This window comes from Papaver somniferum, chromosome 1 (genome assembly GCF_003573695.1).
Source record: "Papaver somniferum cultivar HN1 chromosome 1, ASM357369v1, whole genome shotgun sequence".
Classification (NCBI taxonomy): domain Eukaryota; kingdom Viridiplantae; phylum Streptophyta; class Magnoliopsida; order Ranunculales; family Papaveraceae; genus Papaver; species Papaver somniferum.
The window spans coordinates 7,741,075-7,760,406 of record NC_039358.1 but is presented as its reverse complement, the minus strand read 5'-3'; the positions used below and the strand labels follow the sequence as shown (position 1 = coordinate 7,760,406).

Sequence of the window (19,332 nt, the reverse complement as noted above, 5' to 3'; positions counted from 1 at the left end):
GGACTAGCCAGTAGAGAATTAAAACCAAATTATTATGCAATTCCAATTTCAGTCTTCTTATGCAGTTACAGTTGATTGTTGTGTGTATGTTATGTTTGAATTATTTTGCATGATGAATGCTTGTGTTTGTAACATGTTGAGCATGAGCTAAGTAGCAACAAGCTAAGGCTGTGATGAAGCCTTGGTGCACTGTCAAATGGTAAATTGCTAGGATAGGATGCCATATGCTTGTTTTTCTTGTGCATTGGGAAGAAAGCAGTGCTATGATTGCTTGTGATTGATTGTGGTGTCAAAAGACAGTCAATACTAGGGGTATTTCTGTTAGCAAGCTGTTTTTCCTTCCTTTCTATTGTATGCATTGGACTCAACTCAACCTAGGAATATGCTATCTGATTAGGACACCAGGTGGAATCTAAGCCTTAGCTTAGCCACAATTCCTTTTTTTTCAGTCACTCAAGTTCAGTTCTGTGTGCTTTCAGTTCAGTTTATTTTCTTGCCTTTTTTTTCTTGCATTTTGAAGCCTTTTGTGCACTGAAGTCAGTGCACAAACTCACCTCTGCCCTTGGCTTCCAAGCCTTGGTTCTTAGCTGCTTTACCTTGTTGTTTTCTTAGCTGTTTTCTTTGCTTTACCTTGCAGCCTTGGTTCATGCCATTTGCCTTCTTTGTTTCACTGCCACTATAACATTGTGAAACTGTACCTTGTTTTACATCATTTGCTAGCTTAGGAAAACTTCTTGTATGCTCCCACTCCCTGTGGACTTTCCCCTGCTTTCCTTCTATTCTATAAACTTGACCTTGTATACTTGCAAGCTTCTGTGTGTCTTTGCCTGTCACACCACCGTTTTTTTCCCATCGTCAACACAGTGCATATTACAAATGCAGATCAGCTTAAGAATCTGAACATTAATGATTTAGCAACGTTACGCAACCACGCACGTCATCCATTTATTGGGAAAATGACATATTTGACCATATCCCATCGCCAAAGAAAAAAAGAAAAAACTTGTTTATACTAGATTTACCAACCAAAAGCCTATAAATAGCAACGCACGTAATGCTAGTATTCTTCATTTTCATTCACAATAATTTACCATCAAATAATAGTTCCTTTTGAAACTAGCCAAAAAGCACAATCCGGATCACCCAAGTATACCAATCTATACATATATCCTCATATTATCATCATCATCATAGAATTTGAAGCCGTTCGTTTAAATATGCAGGTGGATTTGCCAAACATCGAACAAAAGTACTACCCACTAATAACAGGCTTATTACTAGCTTTCTTATCCTTCTATTATTTATGGGTATCCATTACAAGGCGAAGCAGGAATTCAAAATCCAAATTACGGCCTCCGGAAGTTGCAGGTTCATGGCCTATAGTGGGTCATCTTCCACAGCTAGTAGGATCTACACCTTTGTTCAAAACCCTTGCTAACATGTCTGAAAAATACGGACCTGTCTTCATGGTCCGGTTTGGTATGCACCCAACCTTGGTTGTGAGTAGTTGGGAGATGTCTAAGGAATGCTTCACCACCAACGACAAGTTCCTTGCCAGTCGTCCACCTAGTGCTTCAGCCAAGTACCTCGCTTATGATCACGCCATGTTTGGTTTTTCGTTTTACGGTCCTTATTGGCGTGAGACACGAAAGATCTCTACTCTCCAATTACTCACACATAAGCGGCTCGAGTCGCTCAAGCATATCCCCTACTTTGAGATCAACAGCTGCGTGAAAACATTATATGCCCGTTGGGTGAAAACGCAAAGCCAGATAAAGCAAAATGTTGCAGGTGCAGCTGAAGATTTTGTTAAAGTCGACATGACAGAAATGTTTGGACATCTAACCTTGAATGTGGTGTTGAGGTTCGTTGTTGGAAAGCCTGTCTTTGTCCACAAAGATAATGATCAAAACGAGGATTGCCAGAACGAAGAGGAATTAGAGGGTCTAAAGCTTCATAAGACTATCGTAGAGTTCTTTGAACTATCAGGCGCTTCAGTGGCATCTGATGTTCTTCCATACCTTGGGTGGCTTGATGTGGATGGACAAAAGAAACGCATGAAGAAGATAGCCAAAGAGATGGACTTGATTGCTGAAAAATGGCTTGAAGAGCACCGACAAAAAAAGAGACTTCAACCACTATCAAGCCCAACATCAATGGGCATAAATCATGATGATGAGAATGACTTCATGGCCGTGTTGCTATCAGTTCTTGATGAAGGAAAGGATGATCTCTTCTTCGGTTACAATCGGGACATTGTCATAAAAGCCACATGTTTGGTACGTTAATTATACTCCCTCCTTGTAATTTTATCCTATATTGAATCAATTAGATATGATTTGCCTGTTATATTGATTACATTGAATGCAGGACCGCCTTATCAATAAACTAGCTGGCTAACCCATGCATGATCCGGGTAGAACATAATATATGTGTCAGGATATCAGCACCATCTTGCCATGACTGAACATTATATAATATAAACAGATGGAAACTAGATAAAGATGTTAATTAAAGTATCTTAAGAAGATGCCAGCACAAACAACTAGCTGTTACATTTAGGTCTACGCGGAAAAGTAAGAAGGTAGCGCTGGCGCAATACATTTATCTTCTTTTGTCTCCTATTTCTTTCTCGGGATGAGCCAAATCTTATCCTTTGAAGTATATACGTAATCCTCTGGATTTGGTAGGTATGATTGAACACCGAAATTAATTGGATGGATGAGCTAATTGAATTTAGTTGTCTACCTTGCAGACACTTATCTTGGCTGCCACAGACACCACTTCAGTGACATTGGCATGGGCTCTCTCGCTACTACTCACCAATCCTAGAGTCTTGAGGAAGGTTCAAGATGAGCTTGACACAGTAGTTGGAAAGGAACGAAACGTAGAAGATCGAGACGTCAATGACCTGGTTTATCTCCAAGCAGTCATCAAGGAAACTCTCCGGTTGTATCCTGCTGGCCCACTGGCCGTACCCCATGAGGCTATTGAAAACTGTAATGTGGGTGGGTATGAAGTGAAATCAGGGACACGTTTGTTGGTTAACTTGTGGAAAATTCATCGTGATCCTCGAGTATGGTCAAACCCATTGGAGTTTAAGCCAGACAGGTTTCTTCCACAACAGGATGGTGGTACCGGTGAAGCTTCTAAGTTGGACTTTAAAGGTCAAGACTTTGTGTATACACCATTTGGTTCAGGACGGAGGATGTGCCCAGGGATCAACTTTGCCAGCCAGACGCTTCACATGACTCTGGCTCGGCTACTCCATGCATTTGATTTTGACATTGGGTCAAATGGACTAGTAATAGACATGACAGAAGGTTCAGGTTTAACAATGCCCAAAGTAACCCCACTAGAAGTTCACCTTCGCCCACGCCTTCCTATCACACTTTACTAGAAGTACTACCAAGGATACCAGAGGAAATGCTACTATTATAACTGCATTTACTTCTTGTTACGGCATATGAAGGTGAAATTTCAATGGCTGGTGGTGTTATTGCAATATAGAGCTTCAAACTAGAAATGGTATGTTCAGGAAGGTGAATATTTTTTAGTTTAAACAAGAAATTTTGATCAGACATCTCATTTGGATTCTGTGGGTGATATGATCATTTTCTAAAGAGAAGCACGGTAAGTAGAGCATTTGATGCGAATAATTGGAGATTTGTGAAGAGATATCATTTTCACTTGTGGTTCTTTTGTTATGGTAAACTTAATAAGGAGGGATAGGTTAGGATGGGTGTTATAATCATAGCCAATGGTTTGTAAAAATTCTAAGAAAATTAGGGTGCATTATTTGTTTAGGTTAAAGCTTGTGTTATTCCGTGTAGGATTTTCCTACAGCAAATGAAACCCTACATAACCCTGAAAATCTCATTCCTTAGGATGGATGCCCCGTAAGGTTCGGCAGAACTGTGGTGGACCCTTCGCTGTATAACCTTGATACTAAATCTATAATTATATGTGTTGTTGAGTCTGACGAATTTTATCAACCGGTACTTTCCGGCTATTTTACATGCACAGCCCAAATGCCATAACATAGTAGTTACAGTTGTGAAATTGTTCACGCATTAATACATCATATGGATCACTGTGATCAGGAAAATGGCAACTGATTTGGTTACCAATCGATTACCAGTTCAAGAGTTTTTCATTCAGCTGGGTGTAAAGCACTATAATGTTACGAAAATGTCGTGCAACTGTAATTTTTATATGACATTTTTATTACCAGCAATAAGATGTAGAAAAATAATGTAATGGTGTTACACAATATGGATTTCTAAGCCTTCCACATTTGCAATAAGGTCCATCAACATCACAAGTGGTTGCAGTTGTGACGCTGTTTCCAATTGGTGAAATACTTCTTTAACTCTTGCTGATTTTGACTTCCACTGGTCCTATGTAGGTCCAGCTGCTGTTGCAACAACACTCTTCATTTGTACTAATTAGTACCTGCTGTTATTATGTCACGGGTTTTCTTACCTTTGGTGCGTTTGGGCTTACTGCGCACGTACTTACCACATAGAGTTCATACATGCATTGCTACAGAGAAGTTAACAAATTAGTAAAGAAATGAGCAAATCTCTCCGGAGAATCCAAACCAACCCTATTTGTGAGGGTAAAATATCCGAACGCTATGTGGAAGCATCACAGGAGGTGATCCCATGATCAAAAAGTGTGAGGAATATACTGAATCATGTCCTAAAAGGAGATCTGCATCTGCATCGAGATATCTACCACTCAACCACATGTGTGACGCGTGTATAGAGTAGTCAGATCATTCAGACGGTCAAGTCTAAAAAGATAGCTAAGCATTTAATGAAGGATCAAAGGAGGTGCGACATAGCTATGACAAGAGTACATCACATCAGAGACTTGGACGAAGAAGGTTTAGTCCCAAAAGAAGGAGCAACACGATGTGTAAGCAAGACGAGAAAACTCGGAGAGAAGAAGTGCAGAAGACAGTCCGAGTAAAGATGCGATGTACGATAGCCTCACCATCCGAGATATATTGGGTTGCATCCCCACGAGTCCAGTCTGTCTATAAATACCAGTCCATGTAAAAAGTAATGGACATGTAATCTAGATGGTCTTTCTACATAGAATTCTAGAGAGAGATTTAGAGAAGAGTAAAGAGAGAAATCCGAGTGATATTTATAAATTCGATCAAGGGTAAGACCTTCATAATAAATAAATAACTTATTTCACTGTGGATGTAGACTAAAATGGCTGAACCACGTTATATGCTTATGTTCTTCTTTGTTTTCGGTTCTGTTCATCTTATATTTTGTTTGGAATCTTGAATGTTTATAGTTTTATAGTTCTTAGATCTACTTGGGTGTAGTCATCAGAAAAGATATGCAACTACACTATTTAAGTTTTTGTTAGTAGATGCCTAGAATAAAGGCTATTTTTATGAAGCAATAAAATTTAGTGATATTTTATTTTTTTGAAAACGGGCACCTAGCTCAGCTGGTTATCCCTGTTTCCTAAAGATTCATGCGCTCCAGGAGGTCCCAGGTTAGATCCCCCAATGGTGTAATATTGCAGGAATTAACATGGAAGGTAGAATTAGCTTGACCCCTTTGTGACACAATCTCATCCCTCCCATCCGCTTCGGCTCCCTAGGCTAGGTTACCCATGAAGCTCGTTGGTAGGCTTGCACGGAAACCTGTTCAATTAATGTAGTAGTACGTTGTTGGAGCTTAGCTTGTTAGGCTTCCAACTAGTTAATGTAATACTCTTTATCTAATAATAAAAAATTTAAAATATAGTGAAAATTACATTAAGTAAGCTCAAAAGACCAGGCAATAGTTGGAAGCCAAGCAACAAGCTGGGCTCCAGCTTCCATCTGAATAGCTATGCTTATCCTATGAAACAAAAAATTGCCTACTTTGGAAGTCAAATCATGTCTAATAAGGAAATTTTTTAGACTCTTTAAGTAAACCACAAACTCTTCACCAAGCTCGCCCAAGGTCGTAAAAGCCAAGGTACCAAAGCAATAACCATGCATGTCTAGAGCAGATGCCGAGATATTTTTTGCGTTTACGATCAACAGCACAATAGATAGCCACACTAGGCGAAAAGGTCTGCACGCCATTACCAGTGAAAGGAGAAACACCGGTAACATCGAAACAAGTGTCTCGACCATTGTCTCAGTTAAGAACCAAAATATCTGCAGGTCTGCTTCACCACATTATTAGCAAAGGAAACCAAGAAAAGGATATTTTTCTTTGGTGGAGTTAGTTCCATTGGAACATTTGATATAGTTTTAATAAATTCTTTGGCATTTAATAAAATATTATTGTTGGAAAGAAAAAGAAAATAAAACGTACATCATTGTTTATACCCAGAAATATTTTCAGGCACAAAACACAATCGATTAGGTGATGATGATGAAAACTAGGGTTTTACACAAAACAAACGTAAATGAGAGACATAGATTTAAGGTGGGTCTTTTTTTTGCTGAATCACATCATTTTGTTTCAGAAAATGACTAAAGAGTCAAGATACAACTGAAAAGGCAGAAATACAATACAAAAATGACACAAAAAAAAATCTAAAATTACAAGACAGCTTAAACAAATTTTACTTGCAGAATCTATAATAAGCAATGTATAGCATCTCAATTCTCTTCATGGATGTAGGTCTTCCCAATTGAGTGATTTTTCCCATGCGCATAATCTTCTTTGCCAATTCATCAGCAGAGAAATTGATTTCTCTAAAACAATGTTCAATATAACATCACGTAACTTCTGCATCACATTAAGTCATCTATGACGTACCAGGATACATTGCCTTTAATGAAACCACTAATAATCGACCTGGAATCTGATCTGATGATTACTTTACTGTATTCCATACTTACAGCCCATTCAAGTACACAAAACAGTAAATTCCTCAGCAATGAAATTGATTGCATTTCCTACACCAGCTGACAGTATACTAATCACTTGACAATTACTGTCTCTGGCAATGAATCCAAAACCAGCATCATCTGGATTCCCAAAGGATGCACCATTACAGCAAAACAAAGTATAATTTTTAGTAGAAGGAGTTCAGTAACGTTCCTTAATACAGTTATATATTATTTTCCTCTCTCCGATATGAAATAATGATATTATTTGTGAATCATATTCCTGACTGCATCTTCCCCCTGCATTCTATAACCTCCTTCCTGTACAATTTGACAAATTCTGCTTTTAGAACCATTATAGTTAAGCATAACTTCTTCAAACAACTGTTTATTCCTTTGAAACCACAACTCCTTGTAAGTTCAAATTTCCTTCATATAACTTAGGATTACCAAATACAAATATATCTCCTAACCAATTCCAGATTAAAACACTGAACTTATAACTCCAAAGAGTGTGATTAATGATATCTTTGTTAGGGGACTTTTGTTCTCATCATCCACATAGACACCATGCTGCTACTTCCATATATTACTAGCAATAGTGGGATGTAAGGATGATTTCCAAATGTACCTTGTCCAGGGAAGAGATGGTTATTTGTGTCTTATCTTCTCCACTGATGTAGATGTTTTAAACTGTCCACTTTTATCACCCTTCCATACCATAAGATCTGTGTTGAATGTTGTTGCAAGCGAAACTTGAATTTGCGGGATGACAATAACTTTCGACCAAACTGGGTAGCAGTAGATATTGGTACTAAACTGTTGTCGACTATAGGCTGAGATGCGGCAGTTGTGAGAGAAAAAACAATATCCATTGGTGAGACCCTTCAATCGTTGGTATGGTAACAGACTTTGTATGTCGTATAACCTCCCAACGGTCTTGGATATGCTATTCGATATGAAAGCGATCTTAACATGTCTTCATTAGTTAACAGGATAACAGCAGTGTTGTAGAAACTACATCGAAACAGTTTCAGCGGAACTGAAATACAACAATTGTTGTAAATTGTACTACGACAGCCATATAAAACTGCACTACAGCAGTTATGAGAAAAACTGGACTGTAACAGCGGCGATCAGCTGGACTACAACAGCTACGAATAAAGCTGCAATGCATCAACTGCGATCATCTGGATTACAAGAGGTGCGATCAAAGTTGCACTGCAACAGATGCAATCAGCTGGACTTCAGGGAATGCGAACGAAACTGGAATGTAGCATCTACGATCAGCTGGTCTGCAGCAGTAACTATCAAAGCATCATTGCAGCAGCTGCGATCAGCTACACTGCAGGAGCGTCGAGCAAAGATGCAGTGCAGCATCTTCGAGCAAATCTGGACTGCAGCAGCTGCGATCAGCTTGGCTGTAACATTTACCGGCTCGTAGCTTTTAATGTTGCAATTTGACGATAATTGCATCAAAATATTAGGATTTATACTCGCCCTCCTCTTAATCTTGTAACTCGTTGTAGGATTAAGAAGTTCGGGTTTCCTTTGTCGTAATTTCTAACAGATGAATTTCATTTAGGTGTTACATAACTCGCCTCCATGTGTGTGAAGTGTTGTGCAGCTAACTCTAAAAGAAATACTTTTTTCACTGAGGTGTTACATATCTCGCCCTCAACCGATGGTTATCGCGGTTGAAGCGATATGCAACTCGCCCCCAGTAGATTATAATTTCCATGCATGCTGATTAATGCTCGCACAAATGTGTACTTCCTTGCTGCATCTCATTCGCGCATGGAATGGGTTTGAGGTTTTTTCTGCTATCTGGAATTCGCGCATGCGGTCGATCCCACTTTTCCAGATGCGCGCATAATTGGGATGTGTGCATCTCCATGTGACTTGGCATACAAAATCGCTCGCTACATTATAGATGTATCATTGAATAAAAGTATGCATGACTCTATGAACTGATGCAAAAATATTTAAATTGTATATGTACCTTATGAGAAGTACTATTCCGAATTTGTTTATATAGTGATTAGGATGTCCACTGGCTATGATGATGTTTCCCAGTGGTGATAATTTTCGAACAAAATATTGCAAAAATATTCAGGCAAGAGCACCTCCGAAATGTAAAATCAATCAAGTTGCTCAAGATCAATCTTGTTGTTGACGAACTCTCGAGGAAAAAATCACGAGGAACTGTGATATCAAACATATTATGGACCTCAATTCAACTCAACAGATTCCACTATCTTTAGATGTGATCAAGTTGCGGATAAAAGTTGACACAACAGTTAGCACGAACATCATGATGCGCACCAAAAAGTCAGCATAACAAATTCCCAAACATAACCCTAAAGCTTATAAGAACTTTGATCTCGAACACGAGCACGTTGTGGATTAAAAATCGATACAACAGCATTTACGATCCTTGAAAATGATATTGAGTTTTCACTTGACAGTGGATGATGATAGCTTACGAGGTAACTGCACCATGCCTCGGATTAAATTTCAAAAAGCAACAATTTTTGCCTCCATGTTGGTGGGGATTGAAAGATGAATGTAATGAACCAAAGATCGGCGAGTCAATCGACTTGATCGCTAATGTGATGTTGATAACCGGAGAAGGTGATGATGCGATAGCTGATATTCTGTTGATTTACATTGATAGTATGTTGGATGGACTAGTTGGATTGGTTTGGTGCAAATCCTGAATCATTTATTAAACCTGATCCAATTGGTCATGTAAGGTGAAATTATCCGTAGGTAATATTGAATGGGTCGGAAACGTCCAGTATATTCTTGCTTATATCATGTCTCGACTTGGGCCAAAAATCTCTAGAAACTGCGTAGTTGGGTGGAAACATCCGAGAGCTCATGGCTCTGTACAGGCGGCTCTGACATGAAGATTCGTCTAAGGTGTATGCGACTTGGTTGAAAAGAACGATGTGGTTGTAGGCGTCGGCTTAATGTAATGGCTTGGCTTCACTTACTGACCTTTGGATGGGGTTTGCAAAGTCTGTCGGCCATGGTGGCCTAATATGACGAAATCCCTGGAGAAGCGGTGACTGTCGACGTCGAAGATGACGTTATGATGTTGTGTGAGATGCAATGTCATTCTACGAGTGCATATACTATCCTGGTGAGTTCATGATGACGTCTTGTTGAAGAAAAAGGCTCGAACAACTCGGCTCAGTATTAGTGGATTTTTCTGGCGCAGTTGGATCAACGTATCGTATTGGCTCGACTTAACCACCGAACTTTCTGTCAGACTAGACTGCACCAGTTGAATCGAAATTGGAGTGCTACATTTACATTCAAATTGTATTGCAGTTTTTACTAAGGAACTGGACCATAACAGTTCGATCAACTGGTCAATTGGATTAGCAAAATATGAGGAAAATTGGATTATAACGGTTGCGGTCAATTGGACTGCAGTAGTTGCTGGTAACTGGAATAAAATAGTTCGATTAACTGGACTATAGCAGTTATTGGAGAACAAGACTACAGCAGTTCGATCAACTGGACTGTAGAGGTTATTAGGAAGATTGTACTGCAGCGGTTACGGTCAACTAGACTATAGTAGTTGCTGGTAACTGGACTACAACAGTTTGATCAACGGACTGTAGCAGTTATGAGGAAAATTGTACTGCAGCAGTTGCGGTAAACTTGACTGCAGTAGTTGCTGGTAACTGGACTACAACAGTTCGATCAACTACATTGTAGCAGTTATGAGTAAAACTGTACTTTAGCAGTTGCAGTCAACTGAACGTAGAAGTTGTGAGGGAAATTGGACTACAGTAGTTGCGATCAACTGGACTGCAACAGTTGTTGAGAAACTAGAATACAGCAGTCTGATCAACTGGACTGCAACAGTTTTGATGAACTGGAATGCAGCAGTTGTTGAGAAAATGGACTGCAGCAGTTTGATCAACTTGTTTTTTATAGTTTTGAGGAACACTGGACTGCAGCAGTTTCGATTAACTGGACTAAAGCTGTTGCTGGCAACTGGACTACAGCAGTTTGATCAACTGAATTTTAATAGTTGTGAGGAGAACTGGACTGCAGTTGTTGCGATCAATTGGACAGTTGTTGAGAAATTGGACTACAACAGTTCGATCAACTGGACTGTATTAGTTATGAAGAAAACTGTACTGCATCATTTTCGATCAACTGGACTGTAGCAGTTGCTGAAAAACTGGACTACAATAGTTTGATCAACTGGACTACAGCAGTTGCTGCGAAGCCGGACTATTGCAGTTCTATTAACTGGATTGTAAAAGTTGTAAGGAAAGCTTGGGTTTCTACCCATACATATTTCAAGACATTAAATACAATTGATTTGGTGATGATGATGAAAAATAGGGTTTTACTTGAAACAAGCGTAAATAAGACATGAATCTAACGTGGTTCGTCATGTTTTGCCAACATCCACGGATGAATCACCGTGGGGAGACATGTTTTATTGAATTTAGATTACAATGATTTCTGATCCTTTTAGGGTTTTATGATGTATTTTTATGTATCAAGGCATATGTCCCTTTAGGGTTGAGATTCCCCTCTATTAATTTAATTGAATATCTGGGTTAAATCCTTATTTCGAGATAAACTTCAAATGAAAGAAAATTGGTCAACAAGTCATCCAGAAACTTCCAGAATCTTCTTCCAGGATTTTTGCACTCGGTCGGTGGGAATGTATCAAGTTGACATGGGCTAGCGGGTTTGACCAACAACCTTGACTTTGACTGGCAGTGTTGAATTTTTGATGATAACTGTGACTGGCAGATTGCCTTGAATGGAAACATGATTGAAGACCTGATGACAGGCAACATGGATGGAGTCTGGCTGACAGCACGATTGCAACATGGTTGAACTCTGGATGGCAGCGCAGTTGGAAACATGGATGGAAACAGGTTGGCAGAGTGACTGGAAACTTGGCTTCGACAGTCGATGGTTGACCAGCCGTTAACTTTGACCATAAACGGGTCGTTAACTTTGACTATTAACCGGTCGTTGACTTCGACCATTGACCGGTTGGCAAATTCGGTTGTCTAATATACTGAGCTAGTTGGCTAAATCGCAGACTTAAACGAGATCCAAATGGTGGTTCAAGTAGCAATCACGACCAATATATAGCATTTGCATGGTACAAAAGATAAAATTCTTACTTTAAAATCTAACATATTAACATAAAATAAAAAATTTAAGGGAAAACAAAAATTAAAATGCCAATGATTTTTATAAATATATTTATTAAACAGTTTCTGACTTGGTAGAAGTTCAGCATTCAGGGCTCAATTCCCCGACAATTGATTTTAGTGACGGAAACACATACATGTCAAATACTATGCCGACCGTGAACATTAAATGCTCGATTACTCTCGAGCTGTCTTTTCTTAAATTGGATGTGATAGACAGAGCCAAAGCTTTGGTGTTGTTTTTTCCCAACTTGGTTTCTTCTTTACTGAGGATCAATACGCGCCATCCATAGAAATAAAAAATATCGGAAAAAATACGACTATTGTGCCCTATTCATTTTCCAATTACTAATTTCCGCACAACACAAGGGTTGTTGGTTAATCACATACCTTTTTTTTCCTCTATGAAAAGGGATGCTAAGTTTTCTTCATTCACATTAATATACCATCAAATACTGGCTCTAGATTAAGCACACTACGGATCACCGAAGTATACCCATCTGTATATTCCGATCCTCTGTTATCATCATCATCATAAATATTGGAGCCCTTCGCCTAAACATGCAGATGGATTTGCCAAGCATCGAACAAAATTACTACCCACTAATAACATGCTTATTATTAACTTTTCTATCATTATATTTTTTATGGGTCTCCATTACAAAGGCAAGCAGGAATTCTAAACCCAAATCACAACCACCTGAAGTTCCAGGTTCATGGCCTATAGTAGGTAATCTTCCACAACTAGTATGATCTACACATTTTTACAAAATTGTTACTAACATGTCCGACAAATATGGTCATGTCTTCATGGTCCGGTTTGGTATGCACCCGACCTTAGTTGTGAGTAGTCGGGAGATGTCCAAGGAATGCTTCACCACCAACGATCGTCCACCTAGTGCTTCAGCCAAATACCTTGCTTAGGATCACGCCATGTTTGCTTTCTCAGGTTATGGTCCTTATTAGTGTGAGATACGCAAGATCTATACTCTCCAATTACTCACACACAAGAGACTCGAGTCGCTGAAGCATATCCCCTACTCTGAGATCGGAAACTGCGTGAAAACATTATACACACATTGGTGAGCCAAATAAAGCATAATACTGCAGGCGCACCTGGTGATTTGGTTAAAATCGACATGTCAGAAATGTTTGGACATCTAACCTTGAATGTGGTGTTGAGGTTTGTTGTATAAAGGCTATTTTTATCGATAAAGACAATGGTGATGACTACACCAAGGATGACTATAACAAAGAGGAATTAGAATGTTGAAAGCTTCACAAGACTATCATATAGTTCTTCGAATTAGCAGGGGCTTCAGTTGCATCTGATGTTCTCCATACCTTGGGTGTATTGATTTGGATGGACAAAAGAAACGCATGTGTAAGAAATGTGATTCATTAAGATGTTCAAAGTTACAGGACAAGACACATGACAAAGTCTTATATAGACTTGAGTCACTTGACTCAATGGAAAAGGAAATGCAGGAGGTGACTGTAACAGGAGGTGAATAGTCACTATTACAGTTTCTGTTATGACAGGTACTTCACAGTTGTCATCAACTGATTTAATCCTATGTACAGGATTAGTTGCATACATTGGATCCGTACTTAGTACAGATAGTTGAATAAGTCTAACATCCCCCTCAAACTGATGTGCGTAAAGTAGGCATCAGTTTGTCTTCAACAAGCTGAACTGAGTCTTTGACAAGCCCTTGGTAAACAAGTCAGTTATTTGACTAAGTGTATGAACATAAGAAACTTTCAGAAAACCAGACTTTACCAAATCACGAATCATATGGTAGTCCACCTCAATGTGTTTATTCCTTGCATCAAAAATAAGATTCTCTGTAAGATTTCTAGCACCAAGATTATCACAAAACAACTTGCATGGAAGAGATACGCGTACAGAGAGTTATTCAAATAAGTAAGAAAGCCATAAGATCTCAGCAACAATATTTGCAAGTCCCTAATATTCAGCTTCAGGGAGGAACGAGAAATAGTATGTGGTTTCTTTGAAGACCAAGAAACAAGATTGCCTCCAATAAAAACACAATACCCTGAAGTAGATTTGCGTGTATCAGGACAGCCATCCCAGTCGATGTCACAATAAGCCACAAGTTCTGAACAGTTTCCTCCTCCAAGAATGATGCCTTGAACCATAGACCCTTTAATGTATCTGAGAATATGTTTAGCAACTTGCAGATGAATGTCAGTTGGACAATGCATGAACTGACTGACATAGTTCACTTCAAAACTAATATCTGGTCTAGTAAGAGTCAAATATTAAAGTCCACCAACTAAGCTTCTATAAGAAGCTTCATCTGTCAAAAGAGTGTCATCACAAGCAGAAATTCTTGGACCAGAAGCCACTGGAGTTTTGCAAGGTTTACAACCTAGCATATCATGCTTTCTGAGAAGATCTAGAGAATACTTGTTTTGAGTAAGAAGCATTTATGTGCTCAAGTATCAAAAGCAGCTTATATTCCCAAAAAATAACGTAAAGGCCCAAGGTCTTTCATAGCAAATTTTGACTTCAGAGAATCAATAAATGAAGTAAGTAGATTGTCAGAAGTTCCCATAAGAATGATGTCATCCACATAAAATAATAGAACCATTCTCTCAGAATTTTGATGATAAGTAAACATAGAAGTGTCACAAACAGAATTCTTGAATCCAAATTGAAGAAGAAAGCCACTAAACCACTCATACCAGGCTCTAGGAGCCTGTTTGAGTCCATACAAGGATTTCGTAAGATGACACACATGTGTAGGATTTTGAGGATCAGAAAAACCAGGAGGTTGTTCCATATAAACATTCTTTGAAAAATTTCCATGCAGAAAAGCATTACTTACATAATACTGCCTCATATTTCATTTTTTGGACAAAGATAAACTAAGAAAACATCTGATGGTAGTAGATTTCACAACAGTACTAAAAGTCTCTTCAAAATCAATACCATCTACCTGATGATATCCCTTAGCCACTAATCTAGCTTGGTGTCTCTCAATGGTACCATCAGCATTCAATTTGATTTTGTGAGCCCATTTACAACCAAGAACATTCATGGATGGGTGATATGGGACATGAACAAATGTATCATTCTCATGTAAGGCAGTATATTCATTTTTCATTACTTGAACCCAAACAGGTTGTTTGATGGCTTCCTTAAATGTCTTGGGTTCAGGGGGTGGTTGAAGGAGAATAGCTAGAGCAAGAGGTACAGGATGCTTCATTGTACTATTAGATACAAAATCCTTAGATAAATATTTGGGTACATGAATACCTGATTTAGATCTTGTATGCATGCCAGAAGGAGCTGGAGCAGGAGCAACAATGCTAGTTGACCCATTGGATGCAGTATCAACAGTACTAGTTGACTCAACTGTGATAGGATCAAAAATGGTAGTTGACCCATTTGGTGTAGGATCAACAATGCTAGTTGATTCAACAGTGCTAGGAGATTTTACTGGTGAAGGATCAACAATGGTAGTTGACTTAACTGTGACATGAGCAACTGTAGAAGAAGCTTGAGCAAGAGTCTCTGAAGAAGTATATGAAGTAGAAAATGGAAACTTATTCTCATCAAAAACTACATGAGTAGTTACATATATCCTGTGAGTGCTTAAACCCATATCTGTAATCCTTATGATGAATACCATATCCCCACACAAGCAGCTGATTTTGGACTAAGTTTATCTTTCCTATCAGCCGAACTTCTCTTGTTCTTCATATATGAAGAATATCCAGAGATTCAGCCGATGACTTGTCAGTAGAACCTAGTGAGTTGTAAATAAAAAAAAATATAAGAAAAAAAATAAAAAGTTAAGAAATATGATCAAAGGCATTTTTGTTATTAAGCAAATATATGGACAATGAGCTTTTAGGATTACTACCTAATGACCCTATTTTGTTTTTATTTGATATGCCCCAAAAGTTTTCTGTATGCCTCAAATTAAACAGGTTTCAAGTAGAATAAGAAGCTTGACCACAACAAAAAAAAACAATAATAACTTCAGAACAACCTTTTGGGATCATGGAATTTTTTAGAAAACCATTTTAGATTTGAAGAATTACAAAATAATGTTGAAAACCACTTATCCATATACTCTTCTAATGGCTAAAATACCTTTCTAATTAATTAGTAATTAAAATGTTATAAAATAAATCAATTTAGATTCTACGAATACACGTTAGATTATAATTAGTTTTTGAAGTAGAAAAAGAGTTAGGTTTTTAAAAAAAGAAGAAGATGAACATAAATTGTTTTTTATATGCGAAAAATAAAACACAAAATTGGGATAATATTTTTCCCGGACGAACTCATGCAAGCTTCGGCTAAGTCGATTTTCTGTCTATTCGAACCCGGGATCGACTCGGTTTTTTTGCCTAGCCAAACTTGGGATGCCTCTTCTTTTTTTTCGTAGCCGAACCTGATTATGTGTGAAGAAAAAAATTTAGGTTTAGTTAAATTGAAGTTTCTTTTCCTAGCCATGTTTGGTTAGGTTTTTGTTTTTAAACATAAGTAAAAAAAAAAAGAAATAACACTAGTAAAAGAGTAGAAAAGTATGAACGGAGAACAGAGTGAATCGGAGGTGAAACGGCGGGGGTACTGAAATACACCATAATCTTTTTTTTTAAACCTATAAGTCCTATACCGAATGCGATGGTCTATGGGCAGAGTCGAGACAATACGACAATTCAGTTCACACTTTGTGTGATCGTTTATGGATATGAGATCGATACAATGCGACAACAAGATAACTTGTGTGATTGACTGTAGATACAAGATTGAGACCATACAACAACGAACTATGTTACTTGATAATAGGTTCAGTAATAACCAAACTCTATAGGATCATTATCAAGTATAACGGAGTTAACGTATATGTGTATTGTACTTTATTATAATAAACAAATATAATGCGGAAATCAAAGTAAAATATACAGCAAGATTTTGTTAACGAGGAAACCGCAAATGCAGAAAAACCCCGGAACCTAGTCCAGTTTTTAATACTCTCATAATTAAGTCGTTATACAAAATCTAAACCAACTTCGTATAGTTGAGACCAAGAAGAATACCCCTAGATACTTATTTCCCTCAGTATCCCTGCGCCTTCGACTTCTAAAGTCAAGCACGTGAATAGAAAGTCCTTTGGATCGTATCCAAAGAGCAAATGGAGAATCTGTTTTCTAACCACTCTAATCAATCTTGGTACAAGACTTAGATGAGTTTTTGACAAAGGCTCTTGCGTTTAATATAATAAATTCCTTTTTCTTATAAGATCAATATATCCAATAACTACCAAAGTAGTCAAGTTTAGATTCGCACACTCAATTGAAATAAATCTCGAATAGATGTTTTCAGAATGCCGATCTCACGCAACTAATTGTTAGAGCACTGCTCGGTCGAACTCGCAAGTGTTTCTATCTCAATCTTGTTTATCAATGTTAGTGATCAAAACTATAATTCTTGATTTCTAGTCTACTTATAGTGATGTCTCGGACTAGGATTATTGTGTAGTTGAACATTAGGCTTCACGGCGTTCATCAATTGAAGACAAAGAACTACTAAGGAGATCTTTTGGAACTTCATCAACAAAAGGTATGTGGAGACTAAAACTCATCTATCACTTGGAAAGTCTATTTATACTCTATATTGAGCCATAAGTTGTATTACTATATAGTTTTCGATTATGCACATTTGAGATTTCCAGCTGAGTTTAACTCGCTTACATATTTCTCGAAATATGTGTTGTTAAGATTTCGATTCAACCAAGTTCATCTTATATTCTTGACGAAAGTCAAAAAACGATCATGTGAAAATCGTTGAGTAAAATCTTACATGGTTTGTGTGAAACAATCATTTGGTATAGACTTGGAATGTTTCCTTATGATTATTTAAATAACTTGAAAATTGCTTTGATGTTAATAGTGTGTGAAAACGGCTATTGTCATCCTCTAAGAAAGTTTCAATGATTGAAATAGAGTTTAGAACGCTTAACCAACATTGGATTATAAACATATTATGCACTCTAGCATATATGTGATCCATGTCCGGAACCATAGTATGCATACCCGTATGCGTACCTGTTGATTTGAGAAGTCCGGGAACCTAAGTACACGTACCCGTACGTGTACTGGCATAAGGTTCATGTCCGGAAAATTCTGCTGGGTTTGGAGGTATGCGTAACCGTTCGCATACTGGTGAAAACCAAACTTGGTCCGGTTACTTAAGTATGCGTACCCGTTTGCATACTTGAGTGGTTAAAGTTCTAAAATCGGTTGTGACATGAATAAATATATTTATATAATAAGGAATGCATTCTTTGCAAACCGTGGCTATAATGTTCATGAATTGATTCGAGTGAGTCAAACCAATTTTGCTTCAATTGAGAATATAGCAATTGAACAACTATTTAACTAGTTTCATTTTAGTCATTTAAACTAGTTATGGTTAAGATGAATAAGGTTGATATGAGAGTATTCATATAGCTAACCTCGATTAACTACTATTGAGCCAACGTAGTGTACATGTTTAGTTATGGTTACTTAAACCTAAATGAATGTACATTTCATTTGTGTATAACAAGCTAAGTTCGATCTAAGGGTTGAAAGATATTAGCTTGAATCTAATCAGGTTTTCATATAACGGTGAATATTGAATGCTTTTTTACCAAGGTAACATTGATTGCGAAACCTTATTTGAAAAATATATAATGATGAACTCTAGGAACTGGGAAACCTAATACCCACACCTCTTATGTGATATTAGTTGCGACTAGAGTCGATTCTCCTTTAACCTTAGATTTTTCACGAACCCCTGCAGGTTAACGACTTGAAGACTTCATTGGGATTGTGAAGCCATACCCAAATATTTAATCTGTAGTTGCATGTTCTGACCTTACGTTTACTATCGTGATTGAGTATTATCTTTTCTAAGATTTTCTTGAGATTTATCTCCGAAAGGTAAGATTAAAAGAAGTCACAAACATCTTCGTCTCATCGTTTGTGATTCCAGAATATCTTGTTTCTCTACCATATGATTAAGATTATTGTGAGATGATTGATAATATTAGGTTGTTCTTCGGGAATATAAGTCTGGTTTATCAATTAGTTCATGTGCACCTTGATTTATCAAAAGACGGAACAAAACTCATAGGTATTTCTGTTACCCAGAACAAAACTCGAATATAGACGAACCTAGTGTTCCAACAAAACAGACTTCCATTGATAAGTGTTACCCGGATTACCTTACTGACAATTCTG

The 19,332-nt window shown here is 37.8% G+C and overlaps 1 protein-coding gene across 1 annotated transcript; it reads left to right on the top strand.

Moving 5' to 3' along the window:
- The first annotated feature begins 1,088 nt into the window (after positions 1-1,088).
- Positions 1,089-3,658, top strand: LOC113325363 (cytochrome P450 CYP82D47-like). The gene is made up of 2 exons (XM_026573559.1): positions 1,089-2,279; positions 2,756-3,658. Exons 1-2 carry the CDS (start codon positions 1,218-1,220, stop codon positions 3,398-3,400), a joined length of 1,707 nt encoding a protein of 568 aa, XP_026429344.1. The 5' UTR covers positions 1,089-1,217; the 3' UTR covers positions 3,401-3,658.
- Positions 3,659-19,332: the final 15,674 nt, after the last annotated feature.